At 45.0% G+C, this 14692-nt stretch overlaps 1 protein-coding gene across 1 annotated transcript in view; it reads right to left on the bottom strand.

Moving 5' to 3' along the window:
- NOTCH2 (notch receptor 2) overlaps nt 1-14479 on the bottom strand; it is an 85602-nt gene extending 71123 nt beyond the window's left edge. The window contains exons 1-2 of the mRNA XM_035537523.2: nt 14268-14479; nt 5215-5296 (exon numbers count right to left, since the gene is read on the bottom strand). Of these exons, the coding sequence (XP_035393416.1) occupies nt 5215-5296; nt 14268-14349 (164 nt within the window). The 5' untranslated portion in view covers nt 14350-14479. The remainder of the gene's footprint in view (nt 1-5214; nt 5297-14267) is intronic.
- Between the last annotated feature and the right edge of the window lie 213 nt (nt 14480-14692).

Genomic DNA, 14692 nt, shown 5'->3' with positions numbered 1-14692 from the left:
AAGAGATGTAAAAACAAAATGAAGGTATTTATCCAAATCTGAAGTATCCCCATATCCACAGAGCTGCATTCACTCTAACGCTACAAATTGAAAACAGGAGACTCACAAAAGCCGCATTTTTTCTCTCTTCTGCTACAAAGCTACACTGAATTTACCTCCCAATATTTAGCTCTTCCTTTTAAAAAGCTGCTGGAAAATGTCTGTTCTGCTGGAAAAACCTCCTCATCTGCCATACCCTATTTCCCTGCGCACATTCGTTGGAAGAGTCTCTTCAAATGCACCTTATAGGCCGTTTTAACCAGTCTACCAGATGTTTGACTTTCATGGGAGTTTCCTATTCGGGTCCAGTGATATCATCTGGAGATGCACAGAAGGAAGCAGATGGTTTTACTTTGGAGTGCGAAGGGAAGAATTTCCTCGCAGGCTTGCTTCTACCCCCACCACCCCAACACTCCCTTCGCTTTGATTGGAAGATGCCTCAACGGCGGGGAAAAAAAATGCAGCCTGATGACTAACGTGAGAAGGGTCTCAACTATTTTGCTACAGATTTTAACCAGACTTCCCTCTGGCTCCCGGGTTCCAACTCCCACACCTACACCTCCTCTCAGGAGGGAGAACAGGATCCTCTGGTTAGCTTTGTAAGCGTTCCTTCCCATGTCTCAAGGCTCTCATTTATGCGTCATACTTTGAATGCAAACCATGGGATGGGATGGTCTCTCTGTTCTGCACTTAAAGCAGTACACAACCATTGTTTCTAGTCCACAGAAAGCACTTCTACAGCATTCAGCTCGGCTGTATACAAAGGAATAACAGCAGCTGAAGCCTGAACGAGCAACATTTAGTTCAGCGTTTTCTAACCATTTGAGCTCTGAACAGCTTTTGGTCTGCATGGGTAAATCACAACAAAGTTTTGATCCAGTGACTCAAGTCACTACTCTTCCCAGATTTGAAGCAGAGAAGCGTATGTACTCTCCCCTTTCTCCTCTGCCCTGGTCTCTAGGGCCTCTTTTAACTTCTAAAAGGAGACCGAAGGGAAGAGGAAAGGGCAGCCCATTCTCAGAAAGGGACAACTTTTCAACTTTTGCATTTAGCCTCTTCTGGAAAACTCTCAGACCTCATCCTGCTACAAGGTCTCCTGTGGGTATTCCCCATTGACTGGTCTAGGAGTGATTAGTCCCTCAAGAACAATCCTGAGAAGATATCTGCTGCAGTCCCTGAAACAGTCTTAGTCTAGGATTTTGTCTTCAGTCCCAGAAGTCCTCATAAATGAACTCTAACTCAGATCTAAGACGACCCATCTGGAAAGACAGGTAGGTCAAAATCCTGGTAGGGGGGGCTGAAGTTACTCAGGGGGGTAGAATTGGGTTAGAAGCCCCTTACTGCCATGCTTGGTGCCTCTGAGTTTAGCATGCTTTGAGGTCCTCCTGTTGCCAGTCTGCACGCAAGAGGTAAAACCCGTACCGTGCAAATTAAAAGCATGCACAAACTTCTGCACATGAATAGAAAAAAAGACTGCTCGCCAGAGAGACGCTGAAATACACAGAGCTGCACAGATCCCGACAGCTTTGAGCATAAAAGGATGTGCTGAGGGACACAACCCTTTTGGCATCAGCCTGCTTCAACACATTTGACTAAGCGCACCGAACAAGCCACGGTTACTACTGCACTTTTTACCATCAAGACCCAGCAAAAGACATCAGCATTAAAACAGTACTTTAGGTACCAATATCCCTTCTGCACATACAAAGTGCAGCAGTCCCTAAAGTCAAAATCCAATCTTAGAAGCTTATAAAACATGAGAAGTAGCATGGCCCAGCTTCCTCCCCAAGGCTTGGAGCACCTCTACCCCATCTCCCTTCCTTCCTACTTCTGCTTCTCTCCCTGGCACAGTCTTGCTTCTGCTCCCTGTCACTGGGGCACAGGGGAGGGAAGCTGGAAGAAGTCACAGCTGCCAAGAATGGGGAAACCAGCTAAGATATTCTCTGTTTAAGGGCCCTGCCCCACGCCGAACACACAGGAGCGTCACCATCCAAGTTATCACATCCACCTGCAGTGGAGCAGACTCCAGTGCTCAGGAAACAGCAGGCAGCATAGCTAGCATCTCTGCTCTGCTTGTACTTGGAACAGCTGCCTGTACCCGCACCTTCTCAGCCTGCCTGCAATCACAAAAATATTGCAAGATAGCAGTACTATCCCCCAGAAGAAAAGGTTTTCCCATGATGTTCACAATTAGCATTAAGCAGCGAGATGTTATCCTGACTCTCCTGCTGGAGACAACAGTATGCAAGAAGGTTCCCTCAAGCTTAACACAAAAGCTTAGCAAAAGGCAGCCTAGAGATGCTTTGAGGAAAGAAAACAACACTGCAGCGTAACATCAAGCCAAACCACACACTGAAACTGCTTTTTGCCAAAGCAGGACCCAGAAAGCTTGGAAGGACAGGTTCCCTTCATTCTGCTAAAGCACATTTTTATTTCTACAGCAGACACATCCACATTCCTTGGAGTAAGGTCTGCCTCCTCACCACACTAGTCTCCAAATGAGTACAGAAAAAACTCTCAAGTAAAACTTCTGCCCTTGGAAGAAGCAAGAGACAAGAATGTGTAATTTTCTAAATATAAAATCAAGGTCAAAGAAGGTCAGTAATTCTATCAAACAGTGCCACAAAATGACAGCCATGGGCCCGTAGCATCACCAGGGGAACTGAGCTACTTAAAGGGCACTCGCAAGAGCAGTCTGATAAAGATCCAGTTCTAATTTCCTTACAAGGGTCACAATTGCCGTTCCCACAACAGAAGCCAGATGCACCAGAATAAAGCTAGTTTTCTGCTAACAAGCCTCCCTCTTTTAATGGAGTAGAGGCTACACAATTTTCTGACAAAGAAAGCTGCCACTCACTGCTTTGCCAAATATTTAGACTAGATGTTTTGCTTATCAGCACTCATGTCACCAATGTCTTATTCACCACATATGATTACCTCAGATGCAGGTTCTCCTTCAGTTGCTCACTTGTTTCTTACAGACAGCAACATTAACTAGATGGACTGACCACAAGCTAGAAAAAACAACTTTGCCGAGAGGAGGTAGAGAAAGAGGAAGAGAGCCTACTGTAATAATCTACTGCCCAGCAAAGGAAGTACTGCAGAAAACTTGAAAAAAAAGTGGAAGGGGTGGAGATTTAGCTAATCAGTGAACTATCCTGCAGATCTACAAGCCTAGCCACTTGCCCTGTTAATAAGTTCAGTTTCCTGAACAAAACATATCTACTCTTACAGGCATCAAAAATTCAGAAAGTCATTTAGTTTACTACAACAGATAAAAAGTTTCCCTATTCAGAGTTCCTCATCGTGCAGGAACAAAAAAAAAAAAAAAAAAAAGTTAAAACCAAAACAGGATGCTAAGAATCAGCCTGCTAAAGGTAAAGTCTCCACAACTGAGGTTTTGGGGCTTTTTTTGGTTTGTTGCTTGTTTGTTGTTTCTTTTTTGGGGGGCTATTTTTCCTTCCTTTCTGCCAAAAATGTTCTTGAGCCACAACTAGAAAACAGACACACTCGTCTCTGTGTACTCTCAGCCCTTCCAGTTACTCTGGTGCCTGCAGAAGGACTGAGACATTATTTGAAGGAGGGGTTGGCTTAAGATCTGCATGAAGACTGCACAAAAAGGAGGAAGGCGACATTAGAACTATAAATAGCTCCATGTTCTAAAAAAATTAAGAGTGGTCAAATCTGCCACTGTGATAAGAGAAATGTGTCAAGATCTGGACTGCACTACAGATACCAAAAAGGAAGTTAAACTCTTGGATGAACCAAGTAAACAGTCTAAGGCATGGTTAACAGGAACATGCAAGTTGGAGAAAATGTCCTTTGGAAGGTACTAGCAGCACCAACATCAATACCAATCTTGTTTATTACCTTCATAATGACCCACATACTTTGGCTCCACAGTCACACACTTACATACTCATCAGAAAGACCTAGTAACATCACACGATTTCTTATTTCAGTCTTAAAATGGGAAAGAAAAGCAGGAAAAGTTACAACTTTTTTTCAGAAGGGCAGCTCATTTCTGTTGACAGCAACCTAAAGCAATAGAAAGGAAAAGCCTAGGAAGCAGTAACAGCTAAAAACTTAAAAAAAAAAAAAAAAAAAAAAGGGAACAACAAGTTACATATTTGCCTTTTTGTGGCCTTGCTGCATATCAGGGATTGATTTGAAACTGCGGAGAACCTTAAATTAGACTATGATTTGTGTGCCACAGCTGCAATTTAAGTACATCAAGTTTTGTCACCATATTCACAGAAAGAACTAATGAGTGCAGCTAGGGAAGATGGATGTACAGGAGAGGGTGAAGAGCCAAGCCACGTATTTGCTGAGCTAAATCAACATGACAAAATTCACTTATTTTGAAAGAATGTGAGCATTAAGGAAAGGATTTAGCGTGCCAGAAAACGGTACAACTTGCACTGAGGAAGTAAACACAGTTTAGAAAATAAATCCGTTTACTGCAGATGTAGTAAACAAGACCTGCCAAACAAGGAAGATTTATCTTTTTGCAAAATAACTTCATTTTTAAGAATCTAAATAATGCAGTTAAAAAGATGAACTACATTTAAACAGATGTGATACCATTCTCCAGACATCATGTTCCTCCAAAGCTCTTGCTGATGATCAGTTTTCCATGCAACAACAAAGTGAAGGCACCATTAACGACAGGTTTCAACGCTTCCCAAAATCAGTTAAAGGAAAAAGATAAATGTGTTTGTTTGGCTTTTTTGTTTGTTTGTAGCTTCCATGTTTGTTACTTTCTAGCACATGGAAGGGAACTGTCACTCTTCAAAGCACAGAGTAGTTCTGAAAAAACTTGGAAATATTTTGGGCTGATGTTCTATAAATTAACACAAGCTATAAGACAGAGAGCAAGTTCTGACTTAACTTGTGCTCACCTCTTACTGATTTAGCCTCTCTTCCTAACCAAAGGCAAAGAAATCAAATAGTTGAAATCAAAACCCAAGAATATGAATGAGAACTCTAGATTTCTTACATTATAAAAAGCTAACACAGAAGAACTAATGCACTAGCAAGAAACACAGACTTTGCTAAAACTGTTACGCTGAATGCACCTGATTAAGAAAATCTTAAACCTCATTTCCTTTCTTTTATGGACTATGAATGAAAGAACATTGACAATTAAAATGGTTAGAAATTAAGCCAACTTACTTGCAGTATCCTGTACCATTTTGATAAGGAATGCACCTTCCCTCATTAACACAAGGCTTGGAATCATCCATACACTGTAAAGCTGAAAGGAGAAAGAAAAAAAAAAAAAACACAATTCAGTAGCTGTACGTGTCAAGTCAAAGTTTCATTAACATATTTTGGGGAATTAATCCTTTAACTAAAAATTTTATACAACTGGAACAAAACCAAAGACAGTATCACATAGTTCTATTTAATCTTTGGCAGCATCAAAAGAGACAGACTGAAAGAACAATCAAATACAGATTTGTTCATCAGGCTACTAAATGCATCCAGAATTTCTTTTAGGTAGATCATCAAAGCCAAGCATGCAGTAATTTCAACAAGCTACATACAATCACTTCGGCACTTGCGTATTTTGACTTTAGTGTCAGACAGTTACTACTTCCTGATCAAAATTTTATAATGAAATTCTCTGAAGTAAGAGGCAACAATTTCTAAAGCTTCTTTCACAATAGCTTGTGTCAGAGTTTCTCCTTCCTTTCTACTATCTGCAGGGACACTTGGCACTGAAATAGGGGTATCTGTCCCTCATAAGCTCCCCTGACATAAGTTTCTAGCAATCCAGAATCTGCTGCTACATCATTACTGTTGTGGTATTCTGATTCCTGTCAGGACTGTCTGAGAATAAATGAAAACATAAGAGACCTTAAAGTCTTCCAGCAAAGACTTGGGTATTCATAAAGAGTACATACTCTGAAGCTCAAACTTGCCATTTTCAGCACTGTATTTTAAACAAGACATTATGTATAACACAGAATCATAGAATGGTTTAGGTTGGAAGGGACCTTAAAGACCACCCAGTTTCACCCCCTGCCATGGGCAGGGACACCTCCCACCAGCCCAGGTTGCTCAAAGCCCCATCCAGACTGGCCGTGAACGCTTCCAGAGATGGGGCATCCACAGCTTCTCCGGGCAGCCTGTGCCACTGCCTCACCACCCTCTGAGCGAAGAATTTATCCCTAATCTCTAAACTAAATCTCCCCTCTTTCAGTTTAAAGCCATTCCCAATTGTCCTATCAATATCTGTCCAAGTAAAATGTTGTTTTTTGTTTTTCATAAGCTCCCTTTAGCTCAGGGCTGGTCAATTTTTCTCCAGGTTTACAGGAAACTGTAGTGGCATCGATTCAGATGGAGTGACGCAGCAAGCACTCATCCCTTTGCCAGGACCTGAAGCAGCAAGCTGAGTTGCGGCTAGTTCTGAAGCACCAGAAGGGCAAGAAATATGGAAACCCCACATGAGCAGAGGGCACTCTAGAGCCACAAAAATTTAATCAGTCCATCTAGACCAGAGTCTGCCATTTGAATAGCACTGAACCAGTGGATAAAGCTGGAGGAATCAGAAGATCTGCATCCCATCCTAAATTTAACCCACATACCCAGAAGCCTCACACTCTTCTGAGCCTCCATTCCTGTCCCCTGCCCCTCCACACACACTTCCATGACATTACATGCCCTATTTCAACAGCCTCACTGCATTTAGGAAAGCATTTGACCGATTTTAAGGCACCCAGAGGCATCAGTAATACCCAACCACTCAAACTGCCTGCTCGTGTACCTACTGCTGCTGCCGGGCAGATGGTCTACTCTTTTTTTTAAAACAATGTTTTTTCCTTCCTCGAGAGGTATTCAGCTTTCCATATATGTTTAGTAAGGGGAACGAACGAAAACAGGTCCAAACAGTCTCTGAAGCTTGCACTCCAGTTGCAAAGAGACAGGCCCAGCTCTTGGGCCGCTCAGAACAGACCCCGGCTGCCACCACCCGGGACTCAGTGGGTTATTTGTCAATAACCTGGAGCATGCGCTACAAGGCACACAGGGTTATGTCACACTCACAATCCTGACAGAACAGAGTGAAATTAAACCCGCTTGTCCCAGAAGGTGAATGATATTCCTCACAACACGGGTACGCCTGTTTCGTGTTAACTTGGTTTCTGAAAACAGGGCACTTCCATAGCACTGCCTTTGCAGAGCTCTCAGGAAATGAACAAAATTCCACTCAGAGCCCCTTTCAGATAACCTCTGGGGTCAGGGTTACTTAGCGACAGAAATATTACCACAGATTTTCTAATGGTATTCCCCCCCGCAGCGGCCAAGCGCACCGCCACAGATTTGCACCTGCCCAACAAGTTTCATCCCATCTACCAGCAGCATCCACAAGCCTTCAGGCTTCGCCTGCTTTGGCCATACACCGCGGGCACAGCAGTTTTCATGGCAAAAATGAGCTCCAGCGAGCACCATTGAGTTATGCTGCATTTAAGAGAAGCCACAAAAGTGCTTTTAATGATTTGGGTGCCTCTTGCCACCTCCACTACCGCAAGGAAACGGAGGAACAGCACAGTGAGCTGCACTGCAATTTGGAGAACCAGGAGGGAGAGTTGCTCTTCTCACCTCGCTACGTTCAGCTCCCTTTAGCTTTTATTTTTTAAGCCCATCAAGCCAGCGAAGCAAACACTCAGAGGATTATTTCTTTTGTGCCCAGGCTTTCAAACAGGATTTTGTAACTTCTTGGAGTGCCCGCGTCCCCGGTGATTTTGTAACCCTCATAGTAAAACCTTAACTAGCACTTGGCCAAAGCCAGCTGCCAGCACAACCACAGGGAGCAACAAGGAGACAGCTTTTGGGTTCCAGCGAGGATCCGATTCAGTGATTCCAGTGTAGCTTGCTAGGCCAAGCACGGATACAGCACAGAGGCTTTGGCAAAGTAATGATTAATTTTCTTCTGGTTTTTGACAAATTATTTTCGCCTTGAGCTGCTGTTTAGCAGCTCATTAGACTACTAGTAGTCCCTAGAATTCTTTAACAGAGATACAGTGAGTGGGGGATGCAGGCAGCTGACTATGTATTGCATATGAAAATCTAGAACTGAACAAACCTAAAAAAGACAAAATGACTCTTTTGTACTTTTTCAACTTAAGAAAAAAATGCTGAACATTGAAATGCAACTAAAACTGAAATTAATGTAAATGCAACAATATTCTAAAATGAATATTAAGAAGTAACGTGATCACTTCTCTTTTAAAAGAGAAATCACAAGGCAAATTGAAGACTACAGTTCTCACAGCAGAATTAGCACTTCTGTGCACAAAGCACTGTCTTCCTGTATTTCATATCTTCAACAATTTCACAATACATGCAAAAACAAGGCATTTCAACACGACTTACTTCAAAAGCTACTTCTCTGCTACTCTACCATGCTGTGCTCAAAAGTCAATAGTATCAGAAACTGTCTTCTACCTCAACCAGCATAAAAAGTACGTGTTGCTACATCCATCATGCTAACTGGAAGTATTTTATTGTGTACAGCATGAGAGGACACTCTTGTCTCGAGAAGAAAATAGTCGGCCGCTTCTCCAGCACCCATATAAAGTATGCTGTCAAGGCTGGGTCTGAAGCACTGCTTTTGACTTTTCTCTTCTGTATTAAAAGAAAAAAAGCAAGGGGGAATTGTTTGCTGGATTTCTGGCCTTGCTCCAGCTTGCCAAAACAACCAGGATGTCCAGACCCTGGATTCACCCAGGCCAAGTTCAAGCAGCAACATTATGGGTGCCACACTGCCTCACCATTTTATCCAGCGCTTTGGGGAGAGCCACAGGAGTATTTGGAAAACACCCCATGACTATCAAGAGACTGGCTTAAGCCCTAATCATGAAGTGGGCAGGCCACCACTTAGGGAGAAAAGTATCCAATTTCTCGTTTGCATTCTAGCCAAGTTTGAAAGGCCTCTCAGATGAGGGCTTTATGCGTGTCCAAGATGAATGCTATTAGCTATGTGACCCAGCCTAGAGTCCATACAAACCTTTGGAGCATGCCTGCACATAAAATACCGGGTTGGAATTAGCATCTAACAGGCAAACCAATATTCTCCACTATACACGCATACCACTATTCTCCAAGGCCAGAGTGGAAAAACAGGTAGCTGCTGCCATAAAACAAGCACGAGCAGAAAGTGTTACTCTCAAAAAAAAAAAAAAAAAACAAAAACAGAAGTGCTGTGACTCTGAACATCTGAATCCAGCAATGCTCACATTTAAATGGAAAGAGTTTAGCCCAGATTTAATCTTTTTTTTTGGCTAAAGAGACTGTTAAAGCAAAACTAAGAGGAAAAGAAGTTACATTTCTGCCTCATTGTTCTTTAAGGATGCCAAGATGATGTGAAAGTTGTGATTTGGTTTCTATTCTTCATCTGCATGCTAAAAAATCAGACTCCTTCCAGGCTAGAAAATTGAAAGAAATCACAAAGCTCTAACATCAGAAGCTGTAAGTGTCAGAGTTCAGCTTTTAAGAGAGAAGGCTGCCATAGGGAAACAGAGCCATAACCAGAGAAAATCTGCACGGGCTTTGCAGCAAGCACTAAAAGGAAAGCAAGGCCAATAAACTCTTCACCCACAAGTTCAGAGAAAGTCAAGCAGAAATAAGAAACACAGAATACCAAAACAATTAATGCTGCGAGGAAGAGACGTTACGAGGCTGGTTTCCTGTAGCTCTGTGAAGTGTGGCCAATTATCCTGCATCTAAGATGCAGGCTCTGACCAAGGGCTTTGCTGCAAACAGGGGGAAGACTGATCTTCTGACAGAGACCCCTGGACAGCTAACAGCAGGACTGAGCTCACAATACCAACTTTCCCCATGGAAGGATGCTGTAATGGTCTCTCTTCTTTCTGCCCATAAGTTTTCCATTAAGTTTACAGGAACTCAGTACCTTAAGGATCTAGACTTATTTGGCTGGAACCCAGCTATAGGTGCAGAGGCTGTCTTGGGGGAGACGGTTGAAAACAACCTACTTAACACACAGAAGAGTCAGACTAAAATATAATGTTAGAAACCTAGAAGAAAACTAAAGGACAAAAGAGGTTTTTGATAATCTTTCTGTACTTAGTGGGTTTACTGTCACAACTGACATTGACGAGGAACAGTCTGTCATTTTGAACATTACCCATTGCAAACCATGGGGAAGGAGAAGAAGGATTCAAAGCCACCAGGCAGTTGACGCACAGCAATGAGGATGCTCAGGGAATCACTTTGGGAAGATCGGGCATCAGTAAGGCCAGAAACCCCAGCCATGCTACCCATCAAGGCGCCCCAAGTTCCAGGGGAGTGAAAACCCATGCCTGATCCCCTTCAGAAAAAAGGGCTTGAAAGAAGAAGCCAAGAAAATGCTGAAGGAGGAAGCACAGTACCAGAGGAAGACTGGTAGCTCCTTTCCAAGGGGCAAAGTTCTTCCACAGTGGCAGCTTGCACCACGTAAACTGCAGAAAACAATGGCTCAAAAAGCCGGTAAGGAATACTAAATGCTGCACAAACATGGAGAATACCCTAAGATAACCAAATTTTGGAGGAAAACCACAAAGGAGAGACAGCTAATTATGTTATTCACTAACCCCAAAAGATTACTGTTCAAATAAGATGAGGTACTGGGGAAGAATCCATTAATAAATATTAGCTGAAAATATTAAAATAATTCTTTTGGGGGAGCGAGGGGGGCAGAGAGGGAGAAGGTACAGATCACCCCATGGCAGCCACACAGGGATAAGAGAACTAGGAAAAACCCTTACCGTGAAAAAATGATAAAGCTTAATAATTCAGCTCAGATTTAGAAAATGTTAACATTTGGGGAATTTAAACAAGCTGAGCAGAAGGCTGCAGTTAAAGACAAAGCTTGTCTATACTGCACGAAAATCATCTGTAAAAGTCAAAATGCTCTAAATCAAACTGACTATCATGAGATCACCACTGTTTTTATCACAAAAGCCTGAAATAAATTTTTTCTCAGCATCTGAGGAGCTGAGCAGAGCTCAGAGAAGTGCAAAGGAACTCAGCCAATGTCCTCAAGCTCTTGAGAGAGAAAACCCCAGTGTCTAAACTGGTTTCCTTCACCAGCTTCTCCAGACTCCATAGGAGAAGCATAAAAAAAAATGGGAAAGTGTATATTTAAGTGGATTTTGGAATAACAAGCCCATAAGAAATTTTGGTTTAGATTTTTTTTTTTTTTTTATTTTGAGCTCAAGCATCCAGGAGCTGGCAAAAGCTACCAATTTGCCCTCTTAAGAGCAGTGCTGAGAACTGTTGCCCAAATTCACAGGTAGAACTAAAGTCTTCTTGTCCTTGTGGTCTTACACCAGGGAACAGTCAGATAGCTAATTTCTATCAAACATTCATGTGACACTTTTCCTGTTGAAGAACTACTGATAAGCTGAAGTTATAACATATATTGAATTCAGGATGAATTTATAAAACAGTTCAAAAGTCTGCCAATCACATGTTCTATTTTCCTTCACAGCTACAGTTCCTTGCCTTCCCATATTTTCAGTTCTCCAAACAAAGCCAAAATGCCTAAAATCAACAGCTGCAACATAAAACACTTAGTTAAAAAAAAAAAAAGTTTTCAACAATAAAAATGTAGTGAAGGCATTTAAAGAGCTGAAGAGGTATTGGTGTTTCTATGGAAATCTGGCAGACAGAAACCATGCTTGCGTGTTCTCCATAGTCTTCCATCATTGTCCAGCACTAAATCTTTATTAATTTAAGCATTAAGAATGCCTGCTGCTGCCGAAACGCTGGGCCATTCCTTGTCCTTCCACCGCAGCCCATGGTGACGTCAGAGAAACAAGATTAAGACTTGCTGCACGGAACAAACAGCAGACACCAGTGTCATTTTGAGATACAAAGCTCTTTTTTCATCCACGTGCAGTCTAAAAAAAGGACATGTGCCCTAGGAACAGACTATTTTCTAAACAGAATGAATGATTATTTCTGTAGCTCTCAGATGACTGGGTTTAGAACGATACAGGCGCTATTTCTTCCAGATGGGCACTGACAAGACAAAGCCCTTGACTTCTGTTGGTGAGACAATTTCAGAATGAATGCATAGAAAACAAGAATAAAACTACAGAAGAACTTCTAAGCGCAGATTCTTAGAGGAGTTTTTTTTTTTTTTTTTTTTTTTTCCCCCATCCAAGACAGATGACATTTCCTTAATGGGTCAGAATTAAATAATCTCTGTATCATTCCTTGCATTGCAGTCATTAGCCAAGAGTACAAATATAACGTCGTTTCCTTTAAGTTTGAAGTTGCAGATCCTGACCCTTCGGTTTTCCTGTTATCTGAGATTCCCAAGCCCAGAAGAAAGAAGCTGTCAGCGTCCTGCTGCTCTGCCTCATCTACTCCCAGTTCCAGAAAGGACGCAGGTCCAAATCCCACCCGCCCAGACCATTACGACAACATTTTGATGGCCACATCCAGCCCAAAGGCTCAAATGCCTTTCACAACCCAGGCACCATTTGCGAAAATGGGAGAGGCCGAGCAGGACGGGATCACGTTGAAGGGAAATAGCAGCTTACTCTAACAGCAGTGAGACACCTAAAATAATAGGAATAGCTGTGAGAGGCAACAAAGAAGGTAAAACCAAACCAATCCACCTATTTGGAGAGATTTGAGTGCCAAATGCAGCCAGAGGCACGAGCCCTCTTTTCCCAAGGATTCAGGTCTTGAGAACATCAGCAACAGCACCTTCACGTAATCCTGCGCTGGCTAAGTAATGCCCTGCAGGAAGTGACATGAGCAAGCCAGATGCTAATCACACTCCGTTTTGAAAGTCTAAATCAGCATCTTTGATAAGAACCCATTTGATACAGGAACACCTTCAAAAGATCAAGTAAAACTTGCTGCTCAGCTACCCCCTATCGAATTGAGCAGGCCAGCGCTGCCAGCGTTATCTAGGGAGTCTTCCAAGGATCCCAAAGCGTGGTCCACATGGACACGCTACCTTTGGGGTGCTCTCAACCTCAAGGCACATGGCAGTTTATTAGAAACGAGGGCTGATGCCCAACTACAATTGGGTGAAACTGGGCGAAACTGGGCTTAGCATAACTCAAATCTTTCACTCTGCCAGTGACAAGGTTAATAGTGATGGTGGGTAATTATGGTGGGCTTCACTAGCGCGGATTCCGTTTCACTCATTCCCCTCTGATCAGACAAGGAACAAATCACTGCCATTAACAGTAATTAGCAGGAAAGTGTCCTCACCAAAAGCGCAGGTGTTCCCGCCCCACCCCGGCTTACTGCAGCTTCAACTGCAGGCTTTGACAAACCGAGGAGAAGCTCGACTGGAAAAGCAAGTTGCCGCGCCATTGGGCTCGCAGGATGAGGCAGCGCTGAGCAGTCCAACCCGCGGCGCTGAGAACCTCCAGGAGCCTCCTATTTATTGACCAAGAGGGCTGACATCAGATACCTGCCGCTTCTTGCACAAGAGCATCGGGACAGTTGAGTGTGCACCTGAAAACACCCTTTGGGTGACTTCACTTTTCATTCATTCAGGCCACAGCTCCGCTCCCAAGGTTCAGGCCAGAACCTCAGGAACAGCTGGGGTGTCTCCAGACGGGGTTTGCCATCTCTGACGGCCACCGTTCCTCCAGCACAAGGAGAAAACCCGACCACGACGCCGCGAAGCCCCGTGGCAGGGGCAGAGCTCGGGCAGCCCGGCGGGCACCGCGCCGCGCAGCACGAGGACCTCGGGGGGCCAGCAGCGCGCTGGGGAGCTGCCAGCGTCGAGGCACGGTTTGAATAAGAGAGAAATGTGAGATTTCGCCGTGCCAAAAAAAGAGCAATTCGCCCTCTTGCCGGCCTGCAGAAGCCATCTGCAGCTGCAGCAGACCCAAGGCACGCCAGCCACACCGCGAAAGCAGCGCTCCGAGCTCGTAACGCGCACAGCGGGCACAGCCCCGAGCCCTCCGCTCCTTTTTGGGGCAAACCTGGCAAATCGCGGGCAGGAAATGGCTTTTTTTTTTTTTTTTTTTGTTAAGATTTCGGCTGGTTTTTCCGCGCAGCCTGCCTGCCTGCCTGCCTGCCCTCCCGCCGCAGCACCGTGCCACCGCCGCCGGCCCCGCAGCGCCCCGAGGAGCCGGGGGGACACCGGGGGACTCCGGGGGGACCCCGCACGGGGCACCCCGCCCCCGCCGCTCCTCCCCCGCCCCCGGGACCCCTTCCCCTTCCCCTCCCGTCTCCCTGGGACTCACCGGCCGCCGGCTCGGCGCGGCTGAACACTGCCAGCACCGTGCCGAGGAGGGCGGCGAGCGCCGGCCCCGCTCCGCGGGCCATGGCCACGGCCGGACCCGCACGGCACGGCACGGCACGGCACGGCGCGGAGGGATCCTGCCGCAGCACCGACCGACCGACCCCGCCGATGGCGCGCGGAGGGACACGGCCGCACCGCGCCGCCCCCGCTTCCTTTCGCCACGCCCCCCCGCCCCGCCTGGCCACGCCTCTCCATGCATGGCCACGCCCCCTCCACCCGTGGCCACGCCCTCTCGCCGCCAGGGGGCGCGCGCTTGTTGGGGGCGAGGCGGGGGGGTGGGCGCGCAGGGCACAAAATGGCGGCGCTGTGGGGATGGGCAAGGGTGGGCTGAGGGGAGGGTTGTGGGGAGACGGATAGGGACAGGGG

The sequence above is a fragment of the Cygnus atratus genome, chromosome 8 (genome assembly GCF_013377495.2).
Source record: "Cygnus atratus isolate AKBS03 ecotype Queensland, Australia chromosome 8, CAtr_DNAZoo_HiC_assembly, whole genome shotgun sequence".
In the NCBI taxonomy this organism is placed as follows: Eukaryota; Metazoa; Chordata; class Aves; order Anseriformes; family Anatidae; genus Cygnus; species Cygnus atratus.
Note: the sequence above shows the minus strand (reverse complement) of the source record. Positions and strands in the feature narration are given on the sequence as shown.